Genomic DNA, 12,360 nt, shown 5'->3' with positions numbered 1-12,360 from the left:
TAAAAATATATTTAACACCATTATAAATGCTGGAGGCAACGCACAGTTTGGGGTAGAGGCTGACAGCTCGCACCCCTCCCCCCATGTAATAACCTTGCAACCCCCTCAGGGGGCCTGACCCCCAGTTTGAGAACCCCTGCTACAATCTCATCATTTATCAGTACCACAGGACTTTATTTATTTAAACAGACACCTTCTGCAAAGTATATCTAAATGTAGATGTCATTTAGGGAAAAATGTCTGTACATAAACTATTAATTTCTTAAAGAGTTCAAAGCACTTCAATTTTAATGATGTATTCCTTGATAAATTATGCAAATATCTCAAAAAAAATTCTAAAATTTACTATACAACATATGCATCTTTTTTATAAACATACATAAAATATCTATCTGGCCAAAAAAGTACAAAATTGTAACAAGTAACAGTAAGATTTATTATTTACATCAATACTGAACTAACTTTTCTACAATTTACATTTTATTCTTTCTTCCCTCAAAAGGTTTCCAAAGAGTAGTAAATGTTTTCAACAGCATGTGAGATTCAGTAAAACCTCCAAATGCCGACAAAAAGTATACAAGGTATACCTAGAAACTGCAAAATTAAATTAAAAAGTGTAAAAAAATAAAAATGTGATTTACTATTCACCATTAATTTTCTTTCAAATATTTCAGCTCATTTATAATTTTAATTTTGTTTAAATATAGGTTACTATGATGGCTCAGGACAGGCAAGGAGCAACATCTTTGATGAAGTTCACACACTTAGGGCTTCATACTGCAACGTCAAGGGAAGTTAAGGAAACTTGGCACCTTGATACTACCCCAGTATACACTGGGCTTAAGCCTGTAGCATACTCTCATGTGATTAGTCACAGGAATATTAAGGCAGAATTAGAATTGGCCCACTCTTTAATACATCATCGATGCTTTTGTTACAATCTAGTCAAGAAAGAATCTTTTACCACAAAATAAAAAAAACAAACAAACATTCTATTAAACAATGTTAGACCAACGGCACTGACATTTTGTTGCACTCAGTCGCTATCATATTCATCTATTTTTAATTCATCTTCCTCCAGGATTGCTTGTGCTGTAATAGGCTGAGGTTGACTAGCTGGTAGTTCACTTCCACTAGCCTGGCTGGAAGTAAGAGGAAATTCATCTGGCTCAGTCTCATTTATTTGGTTTTTCTCCAACTGGACAAGCACCTCCAGAGGCTGCATGGCAGAAAGGTCTCCTTCGTCAATATTTTCAAAGCCTGGCATACCCAGATCTTTATCTGTAAGAGTTTCAAGCTTTAACCTGCAAAATCATAACCGTCAGTAACAAGAAAAAATAAAATGAAGCACTCTCTTTCACAGATCATGGAAGTTGAAATGGAATAAGTCACCCATGTATCACACTAAATAATCCCTTTTCTTTGGTATTTACAGCTTTCAAAATATTTGCATAGTTATAACCATAGTGAAAATATACATCCTCCTCCTTCCTAAACCAGTACTTCTAATAATTTGTATTGCTCTTCTTTGTGTATCCTCCAGTTACAGAAATTTGGCACCCAGAACTACACACAACATTGCAAGTGCACTAACACCAGAGTTGTATAGGAGTACTCGCTCCCTGCTCTTTGTAAGTACTGCATTTGTGTATGCAGCACAAAATTAAAAATGGCTGGTTTTAAAGGATATCACATTGCTACATTTGCTGCTCATTATCACCCCTTAAGTCTCTTTTAGCATTACTGCTTCTAGATTTTTCCCTGCCATGACGCATGTGTGATTGGATTACTTTGCTTTAGAAAAATGTAAACTGTTACAAGTTGAATTATTTATTTCTAGCAGTGCCTATAGTGTGCTAGACACGTTCTAAACATAAAAGATGGCACTGTTCCCTGTCCCTTAAGGAATTCCAGTATATATAAAAAAAATCTGAAAGGGGGAAGGGAAAGAGATTACAGTTCTATTTCTCATTTTGCTTTTCTGATCATGTTTCTAATCTATCTAGGTCTCTTTGTATTACTGCTTTGTCATGAGTGGTGTTCATAACTTTCACCAATTAATATCATTGCCAGTTTCCATTATTGTGATGTTTTTAACCTCTTCCAGATGATAAAAATTGTTGACAGGACTGGTCCTAATGCTTAGCCCCATAGTAACCCACTAGACACTTCCAATTGATAAACTACGATATATTGTCACTCTTAGTTTATAGTCTTTACCCATGACAGTGCTCCTATCCTAGGCAACATGAATTAGGTTTTTTTTTAGGTTCAGAAAATACCATATTGCCCCTGTATAAATCCATGGTATGCCCACATCTTGAATTCTGCGTACAGATGTGGTTGTCCCATCTCAAAAAAAAGAGATATATTGGAATTGGAAAAGGTTCAGAAAAGGGCAACAAAAATGATTAGGGGCATGGATCAGTTTCCATATGAAGAGAGATTAAGACTGGGACTTTTCATCTTGAAAAAGAGATGACAAAGTGGGGAATATGATAAAGATCTATACAATCATGACTGGTGTGCAGAAAGTGTTATTTAATCCTTCTCATAACACAAGAATTAGGGGTCACCACATGAAATTACTAGGCAGCAGGTTTAAAACTAATAGAAGGAAGTATTTCTTCAAACAACACACAATCAACCTGTGGAACTCTTGCCAGAGGATGTTGTGAAGGACAAGACTATAACAGAGTTCAAAAAAAGAACTAGATAAACTCATGGAGGATAGGTCCATCAGTGGCTATTAACCAGGATGGGCAGGGATGGTGTCCCTAGCCTCTGATTGCCAGAAGCTGGGAACAGACAAAAAGGGACGGATCACTTGAGGATTACTTGTTCTGTTCATTCCCTCTGAAGCATCTGACATTGGCCACTGTTAGAAGACAGGAGTAGATGGACCTTTGGTCTGATGCAGTATGGCTGTTTTTATGTTAGGATTTCATGACAGTACCAAATGCTTTACCAGTGTCAATGTATTTAATGAGACATACAAGGTGGGTGAAGCACTCTCATTTATTGGACCAACTTCTGTTGCTGCAAGAGACAAAAATGTGTCTCCCACTAACAGAAGGTCCAGTAAAAGGTATTACCTCACCCACTTTGTATTTCTCATATCCTGGGATCAAATATAAATATATATTTATTTCATGGCATTAAAATGGTAAACCAATGCTTTACCCCTTGCCCCATCTCCAAAAACATTTAATGAGCTAAAATCTGCAATTTTTTTTTCCTCAAGAGGAAGTGGTCCTGCAGGTGAAACTCTTCTCAAAATACTACAGCAATACCTAATAATGCAGGTATTAATGGATTATCACTCTCTTCAAAGTCTGCTTCAGACAGAGACATTTCATAGAGAAGTCTAAAAATAATTTGAGAATACTACATTTCTCAATTTTGGTCAGTGGGAATGCAAGGGTGCCTTTCCTGTAATCTACTTAATTTAAATGGCTTTTATTTCTAAAATTAAATTTCTTGGGAAACATGAGAATAGAAGCTTTCACTTCAGAGTCACTATTTTAAATTCAGTTAAAGTAGGTAGAGAGTCAAAATCATAATGATCTGATCTGTTCAGTGACCAAACAGTTTGATAAGTGAAGTGACTTGGTAATCTCTTTCCAGTTTCTTGTGGTCAAGTTCTCATAGCACCAAAATAAAATAAAATAATCCCCCCCAAAAAAACCCACACAACTCACTAACACATCACATTTAAAACTCCTGCTGGTCTCTCTCAGATCAAGGTTGTGAGAGGTTATGGAAACTTAACTGTCATCCTACCCCTAGAAATGAGTCCTTTAGTTGAGGTCCAATGATATCAAAGTATGGGATAGGCTGCAATGTCACTGTCTGAGCTCTACATGTTCTGTGGATAAGTAGGATTTTGGTCTCTGACTGTCAATTTGGCTACCTTATTTTATAAATGTATAAACTGTTTTAAAGAAGATAAGAACAGTTTCTGCTTTATATCATCTTTCTTGCTCATCTAATATTGCATCTAATATAGTGCTCTGTCAAAATGTCAGGGGTGATCTCATGGTATGTAAGGAGTAAAAGGACAGAATAACTTTTACTCTTTTTGGCTTTCGTAAGTTAATTTGTATACATTTAACATTTAGTAACACATAGGCTTCAACCAGGTCAGGTCCCCGTGGTAGTAGGCACAGCACAAGGCTGCATTTGATGCAGTGGAAGAGAGGGAGCCAGTGGAGAAAGGGTACAGTCAGAGTGACAAGCCAGCAAGATGATCTTAACAGCAGCATTTTGAATGAATTTGAGTGGTGACAGGTTGCAGACATCAAGGCCAGAGAGAAGGAGGTTGCAGCAGCCAAGGCATGAGATGATGAGAACTTGAATGAGAGTTTTGGCAGTGTGAACAGAAAGGAAATAGCTCATCTTGGAGAGGTTGTGCAGGAAAGATGATGCACTGTAGAGTATCTTTGATTTTCAATATATAAAATGTGAATGGTGCTTTTCTAACACAAATAAGATTTACATTTACCCTCCAAAGTGTCTCTTCAAGGGAAGCCTTCCAACATCCTGGATAAAGGCAATCTGGGCTGAGAACAAAGATAGAATCACTGTCACCTTGGACTAGTCATAATGCACATAAAATAAAGCACACAAGAAAAATAAATGTAATTCACTAATCTTGTAAATGTCCACAAGATTTTTTAGTATAGTAGTTAAAATTATCCTATTATGAATTTTCACAACTTATAATGCCATACAACTCTATATCAAATTAAGGAATAGCAGTGAATAAAGTGGCTAGGATTTTTTAATCTTATGTAGGCATCTGTAAATATGTTGCAGTAACCAATTCAGATAGCCTTCAGGATGACTCCATCTTGAAACTGGAAAGGCCTTATCTCAGCTTTATGTATGCTTAAAGGCATCTAGTTCAATATCTAATAAGTGGACCCTGTTTTCCAAACAATGAACTTTGTGATATGTCAGAAGTTATTTTATTCTAAATAAAATGACTGAGATTGCCATAAACTTCCTGAACTAAGTGGCCTCATATTTCCCATACTCTTTGCATACAAATGGAAGAAAAAATGTTTCCTAAACCTGCCAGAAATGAAAAACATGGAATTGTTGAAATACAACTTATTTTGTCTAAACCTCAAATAAAGTGGGCAGCTAAACTTCTACTATAACAGCAATATCATGACCCTCTCTGAGTTCCTATTATGTTATAATTAGATTTCTGCACTTCCATAAGATACTCTGCCTTTAGCCTTTTGGTGTATCCACTAGTAAATGGAAGTATTGTCAAAGAATGCAGAGGGGCAATGAAAGCAATTAAAATACATCTCTCATTAGGAAAAACCAACAGCATTTGCCATATGAAGTGAACTGGATTAAGGATTAGGTTACAGTACAAAACCTCAATAGCAATACATAACCTGGAGATGCCATACAAAAGGAAGGAAAAGACAGTTATCTTTTTCCGTAACTGGTGTTCTTCGAGATGTGTTGCTTATGTCTATTCCACAATAGGTGTGCATGCTTGCCACATGCACTGGTGTCTGAAGTTTTTCCTCTATACCCGCAGAGGAGCGCCCCTAGTGACCCCTCGAGTGGCACCTCCATGGCATGGTATAAGGGGTGCTGCAAGCTCCACCCCCTCAGTTCCTTCTTGCCAGACAACTCCGACAGAGGGGAAGGAGGGTGAGATGTGGAATAGACATGAGCAACACATCTCGAAGAACACCAGTTACGGAAAGTTAACTGTCTTCTTCGAGTGACTGCTCGTGTGTATTCCACAATAGGTGATTCCAAGCTGTATCTGTTGGAGGTGGGTAGGAGTTCACAAACTTTCAGGATGGAGTACAGCCCTGCCAAATCTGGTGTCCTCTCTGGTCTGAGAGACGATCACATAATGCTAGGTGAATGTGTGAACTGAAGACCATGTGGCAGCCCTACAAATGTCCTGAATAGGGAGATGGGCTAAAAAGGCAGCTGAGGAGGCCTGAACCCTAGTCGAGTGTGCTCTCACAATTGACGGCAGGGGGATTCTGGCCAGGTCATAAAAGATACAGATGGACAGGTGATCCACTTGGAGAGCTGATGAGTGGAAATCGGCTGACTCCTTATGCGTTTGGCCGAGGCGATGAACAGCTGCGAAGACTTCCTGAACGGCTTAGTCTGCTCCAGGTAAAAGGCAAGAGCCTGTCTCACATCCAGCATGTGGAGGCAGCGCTCCTTGCTGGATGCATGAGGCTTGGGACAGAGCACTGGCAGGAAAATGTCCTGACCCATGTGGCAGGCAGAGGCCACCTTCAGGAAGAACGAAGAATGTGGGCGGAGCTGGACCTTATCCTTATGGAACACCGTGTACAGGGGGTCGGAGGTCAGGGCCCTGAGTTCCAAGACCCACATAGCTGATGTGATTGCCACGAGAGGTGCAACCAGGAGCACGTAGCTAGTGGCTCCAGTGGGGGGCCCGTCAGGCGGGCCAGAACCAAGTTCAGGTTCCACTGCAGGACTGGGTGCCTAACATATAGGAAGAGACGATCCAATCTCTTAAGTAATCGACCAGTCATAGCATGGGAGAATACTGTGCGCCCCTGCACCAGCAGGTGGAAGGCCTGTAGGCAAATGTCGTGGGTTATACAGAAGTCCCACAGCTTGAAGGCTTCCAGGCAGAAGATCGGGCCCCACCTTGCCTGTTATAAAACATCAAGGCCGTGTTGTCCGTGAGAACCCTGATCACCTGGCCCTCCATGTGCGAGCGGAAGGCCATGCACCCCAGCCATACTGCCCTGAGCCCCCTGATGTTTAGGTGGAGAGCCAGATCCTGTGCAGACCATGGACCTTGGGTCTGAAGGGCTCCCACATGGGCTCACCACTCCAGATTCAAGGCATTGGACACCAGTTCCATCACCAGGGGCCTGCCTCTGAATGGGACCCCACAGCACACGTTCTCCAGGGAGGACCGCCATTGTAGGGAGGCAATCACTGATTTGGGCACAGTGAGGACTTTGTCCATCCTGTCTCTGGCCTGGGAGAATGCTGAAGCCAACCAGAGGCTGGAGGGGCCTTGTCTCGAATCTGGCATGATCGATCACGTATGTGCATGCTGACATGTGACCCAAGAGCTGGAGACATGCTCTGGCTAGTGTCACTGGAAACCTTGTGACTGTGTTGATGTGCCCTTTCAGGGTCTCAAACCTGTCCGGTGGGAGAGAGGCTCTGGCTGACGTGGTGTCCAGGACTGCCTCAATAAACTCTATGCATTGTACCAGGGCTAACATGGACTTGGTGTCATTTACCAACAGGCCCAAACTATTGCACGTGGACAGGAGCGCCACGTGATCCCACACCTGCGACCAGGAGCTGCCCTTGACCAGCCAGTTGTCCAGAAAGGGGAAGATCTGGACCCCACGGTGCATGAGATAGGCCGCCTCCACCAACACACACTTTGTAAATACCTTTGGGGCAGTGGACAGGCCAAATGGGAGGACTGTAAATTGATAGTGTTACTGCCCAACTGTGAAACAGAGGAAGAATCTGCGGCCCTCAAATATATGGATGTGGAAGTATGCATCCTGCAGATCGAGGGTGGCATACCAGTCCCTGGGATCCAGGGAGGGAATGATGGAGGCCAGGGAGACCATGTGGAACTTGAGTTTACCACATACTGGTTCAGACCTCGCAGGTCCAGGATGGGCCTGAGCCCCTCTTTGGTCTTCAGGATAAGGAAATAGTGGGAGTAGTACCCTTGCATTTGAACTCTGCTGGCAGCACTTTCAATGCTCCTAGGCCAAGGAGCCGCCCTATCTCCTGATCGAGCAGCGCCTCATGAAAGGAGTCCTCTAGGAGGGACAGGGGCAGAGAGTGGTTGGGCAGAGTGAAGGTAAACTGAAGGGTGTAACACCGGGAGATGGTATTGAGGATCCATCGGTCAGAGGTCAGCTGCGACCACTCTGGGAAAAAAAGCATACAACCGGTTGGAGAAGGGAAGTTTCTGATGAGAACTAGTAGGTCGCCCCCGGTCTTCCTGTCAAAACTGTCCTTTCTTTACCTGTTTGCCCTTGGAGGACCCAAGGCAGTCTGGTGGGCAGACTGAGACTGCCTCTGCAGGCATTTCTTATAATCCCGTGACTTTTTATAAGGGGGCTCGTATTTGGAGTAGATGGACTGGGTGGATGCTTGCTGTGGCTTAAACTTAGGTCTAACTGGACCAAGAACATAGAGGCCAAGAGTCTTACGTGTAGTGTGGGAGTCTGTCAGGCCACGTAGTTTTATAGCCGTCTGTTCCGCCAACAGAGCCTTGCTGTCAAACAGGAGGTACTGCAAGGAGGGCTTCACCTCACTGGACAACCCAGAGAGCAGGTGCCATGACACCCTTCTCCTGGACACCACAGAGGCCATGGACCATGCATCTGGGTCCGCCACATCCGCCGCTGCCTGCAGCATTGCCTTGACAGCCACTGTACCCACCTGCACCAGCTCTTTGAACTCCTTCTTGTCACGCTCCTGGAGGGAGCCCTCAAACTTGAGTAAAGAGCCCCACATATTGAACTCATACCAGCCCAAGAGAACCTGATCGTTCGTCACCCGTAACTGGAAGCTTGAGGATGAATAATTTTCCTCCCAAATGAATCCAGCCTCCTTGAATCTTTATTTTTCGGAGTTGAGGCTGCTTGGCCCTACTACTCCCTATGGTTAACCGACTTGACCACCAGGGAGTTAGGGGCAGGGTGAGTGTATAGGTATTCATGTCCTTTGGTGGGCACAAAATACTTGCATTCCGCTATTAGAGATGGTGGCCAATAAGGCTGGGGTTTGGCACAGGGCATTTGAAATTTTCGTTACCCCTTCATGAAGTGGCAAGGCCACCCTGCCCATTACTGAGGCAGACAGGACGTTAAAAGGGAAGTCTGAGGGCTCCTCCACCTCCTCTGCCTGAAGGCTGAGGTTTGATGCCACCATTTTCAATAGCTCTTGGTGAGCTTTAGAGTCCTCCTGAGGGATGGAGGGAGGAGGGGCCATAATCGCCTCATCAGGGGAGGGCAAGGAGGCAGGTGCAGTACTTTGCGTGTCCACCGGCACCGGAGGATCCACCACCTGGTCACTCTCCGGGCACAGTGCCAAAGATGCACGCCCACCAACTCCTTCCTTGGAGGCTGGGAGAGGGAGGCCAATAGTCGTTCCGAGGCTCCAGCCACCGAGCGAGCCCCCACCAGGGGCTGCATCTGGGGCCACAATGCCCACTTGTACCATTGTGCCAGCCACGGAGCCCGGTGCCACTGCACCTGCTGTGGCACCAGCAGAGCAGACTGTTCATCCATCGATGGGTCAGGCCAACCAGGTCGACTACAAAGGGAGGCCGGGCTGACGTATGAGTTGCCGCTGTCCCTGGACCGAGAGGAGAGGCAGTGGTGCCAGGAGCAGTGCCGACCACAGGACCGCGACTCCAACGTGAAGGAACAATTCCACTGGTAGCAACTGCTCTGTGATCAGCTCTGGCAGGTGGATCCGCAATGGCAAAGCACCAGCGATCAATGCCCAGAGCTGTTGAAATGGTGCTGTGGCGGGGTCCCGGAGCAAGATGAACGGGAACGGCGTTGACGTTCGTGTTGTGACTGGCTACGATAGCCCCTCTGAGACAAGGACCTTCAGCGGCGTCTGCCTTGGTCCCGTCGGTGTCTGCTCCTCAAGGTGGAGTAGTGTCTGGAACCTCTGTCAGATGGAACCCAGCCAGACGACCTGGTGGGGGTTGATGGCTCTCTAGGTGGACTACGCACGGGACAGTCGCTGAGCAGCGAATGGCATTGGGAACATTCCCTTGACTGAGACCGGTATCGAGTCGGAGGCGACTCCAGAGATCCCAGTGGTGGCTTGCCTCTGGACCGCACAGCCAACATTGGCAGTGCTCCTGGTACCGGCACGGACATAACGTCGCACGTTGCTTGCAGGGCCTCTGGTGTGGAGGGGATCCGGACATCCAGGGAAGCCTTCTCCGAATGAGGAATGGGCTGGGCTATTCTGCTTGACTTGAGTTGGAGGCCTGGAGGTCGATGGGGACCGAGGACTGCCCAACATGGGTGTAGCCTCTCCACCTGTTTTGTTCCCATGCCGTGGCAGACATGGCCTCTTCTTAGCCTTCCTGGCATGCCCCATGGATGGGGAGCAGTGCCAACTGGCAGATGGTGCCGGGGGGGGAGGAGAAAAAGGTTGCCACGCACCAACACCGTGGTCCCTGGTGCCAACTGGGAGCGGCGCACCAGAGTTGGGGTCGACATCAACTCCATCAGGATGGTCCAGAGTCTAATGTCTCTCTCTCTCGGTCCGAGGCTTAAACAACTTGCAACTCTTGCAGCAATCACTGAGATGGATTTCATCCAAACAGCATAAACAGTCCACATGCGGATCACTCACTGGCACTGGTCGCCTACAAGTGTCGCACGCCTTAAAACCCAGGGCGCGGTGCATGCCCGGGCGCACTAGCTAAACTAAACTAAAACTAATCAAACTACTAACTACAGGTACCATACACTGAACGAACAAGAGTTCTGGGGATGAGCTACAATAAAGCTGAGGCAGAGCAGTTCCAAAGCACCTTCACAAGAAGGAACTGAGGGTCAGGGGGGGAGCATGCAGCGCCCCTTATACCGCACAATGGAGGCGCCACTCCAGGAGTTTCTAGGGGAAAAACTTCCAACATCAGTGCACGTGGCAAGCATGCACACCTATTGTGGAATACACATGATCAATCACTTGAAGAACTCCTGCTCAAATGAATCACCTTGTTTATGGATATGTGCATTCCCTCAGCACAAGAAACAGACCCAAATGTCCTGTCATTTAAGAACATTTGAGATATAGCTATAACCACCTACTCACATGGGGAAGTATATTGGAATCAAGCTTCTAATATAAAGTTTTGTTGCTATATGAACATAAGAATATCCCTACTGGGTCAGAAAAAGATTCATCTAGCCCAGAATCCTATCTTCCGACAGTGGCCAGTGCCAGCTGCCCCCGAGGAAACGAACAGAACAGGTAATCAAGTGGTCCATCCCCTGTCGCTCATTCCGAGCTTCTGGCAAACAGAGGCTAGGGACACCATTCCTGCCCATCCTGGTTAATAGCCACTGATGAACTTATCCTCCATGAATTTATCCAGTTCTTTTTTGAACCCTGTTATGATCTTGGCCTTCACGACATCCTCTGGCAAGGAGTTCCACACGTTGACTGTGCATTGTGTGGAGAAATACTTCTCTCTTTGTTTTAAACCTGCTGCCTATTAATTTCATTTGGTGACCCTTAGTTCTTGTGTTATGAGAAGGAGTAAACAACACTTCTTTATTTACTTTCTCCACACCAGTCATAATTTTATAGACCTCAATCATATCTCCCCTTAGCAGTCTCTTTTCCAAACTGAGAAGTCCCAGTCTTATTAATCTCTCCTCATACAGAAATCAGTCCATACTCCTAATAATTTTTGTTGCCCTTTTCTGAACCTTTTCCAATTCCAATACATCTTTTTTGAGATGGGGTGACCACCGCTGCACACAGTATTCAAGATGTGGGCATGCCATGGATTTATACAGAGGCAACGTGATATTTATTCCACAAATGTGCTGTTTTCTTATCTAGACAACACTGCAGATTGTGTTCTGATTTTAGCTCACAAGGACCTTTCATATGTATTATGGATAGAAATTTAAATTTTTTTTAATTAAAAAAAAACAAAAAAAACCCCCCAAAACCTTATGTTTACACTACCTTGGTTTCTCATTGGATTTGTCAGCATGGCAAGAAAAGGCAACAACTGGGTTTGAAGGCATAAAGGTGGTAAACAGAAACTTGAAAACAGAGATTTTGCAGTGAGACAGTTTTCTTGATACTATGGAGGGGGAGGGAGGGAACAAAAAACAAAATACCGCAAGTGAAAAAACATAGTACCTGAAAGCTTAATTAAGCTCCAAAGAAACCAAAAAATCCATTTTTTGGCTCTGTTATTTTGTCAGTATAATTATGTAAGTTACTATGATATGTTAAAAGCTGTAATGAATGTTCACCCAAACATTCCACATCATACAAAATAGCATAATAAGCCTTGCCCTTGCCTAGTGGATTGTTCTTCAAACAGTCATTAAGGGGTGAGGATTCAGACAAAAGATAAGCAACCAGGTTTAATTAAAAGACAAAAACAAAAAACTTCAACATTAAATTTATTTCCTTCAAATCTGTCTTGTGTTTCTCTTGCAATTTTCCTGAGGATTCTTATAATTGAATTATAGGATGCTTCAGTCAGGCTTTCCACACAGGATAAGGCACCTTTTAAATGAAGTACAATTTTTTTCCAAGAGCTTTGTAATCTTATAGTTGAGCTGTTGA

General features: G+C 44.3%; 1 protein-coding gene across 7 annotated transcripts in view; it reads right to left on the bottom strand.

The window, feature by feature from the left end:
• Positions 1-150: 150 nt before the first annotated feature.
• Positions 151-12,360, bottom strand: part of RAD17 (RAD17 checkpoint clamp loader component) — a 31,190-nt gene continuing 18,980 nt past the window's right edge. For 5 of the 7 annotated variants that reach the window (XM_030567553.1, XM_030567549.1, XM_030567550.1 and 2 more), the window contains 3 exons: positions 11,746-11,866; positions 4,505-4,562; positions 151-1,304 (listed from right to left, as the gene is read on the bottom strand). In XM_030567553.1, the coding sequence (XP_030423413.1) occupies positions 1,037-1,304; positions 4,505-4,562; positions 11,746-11,866 (447 nt within the window). In that variant the 3' untranslated portion in view covers positions 151-1,036. Of the gene's footprint in view, positions 1,305-4,504; positions 4,563-11,745; positions 11,867-11,891; positions 12,354-12,360 lie in introns of those variants that run through there. The other 2 variants (XM_030567554.1, XM_030567555.1) reach the window with 2 other exon arrangements.

This window comes from Gopherus evgoodei, chromosome 6 (assembly GCF_007399415.2).
Source record: "Gopherus evgoodei ecotype Sinaloan lineage chromosome 6, rGopEvg1_v1.p, whole genome shotgun sequence".
NCBI classification, from domain to species: domain Eukaryota; kingdom Metazoa; phylum Chordata; order Testudines; family Testudinidae; genus Gopherus; species Gopherus evgoodei.
This window is presented reverse-complemented; position numbering and strand designations above follow the sequence as displayed.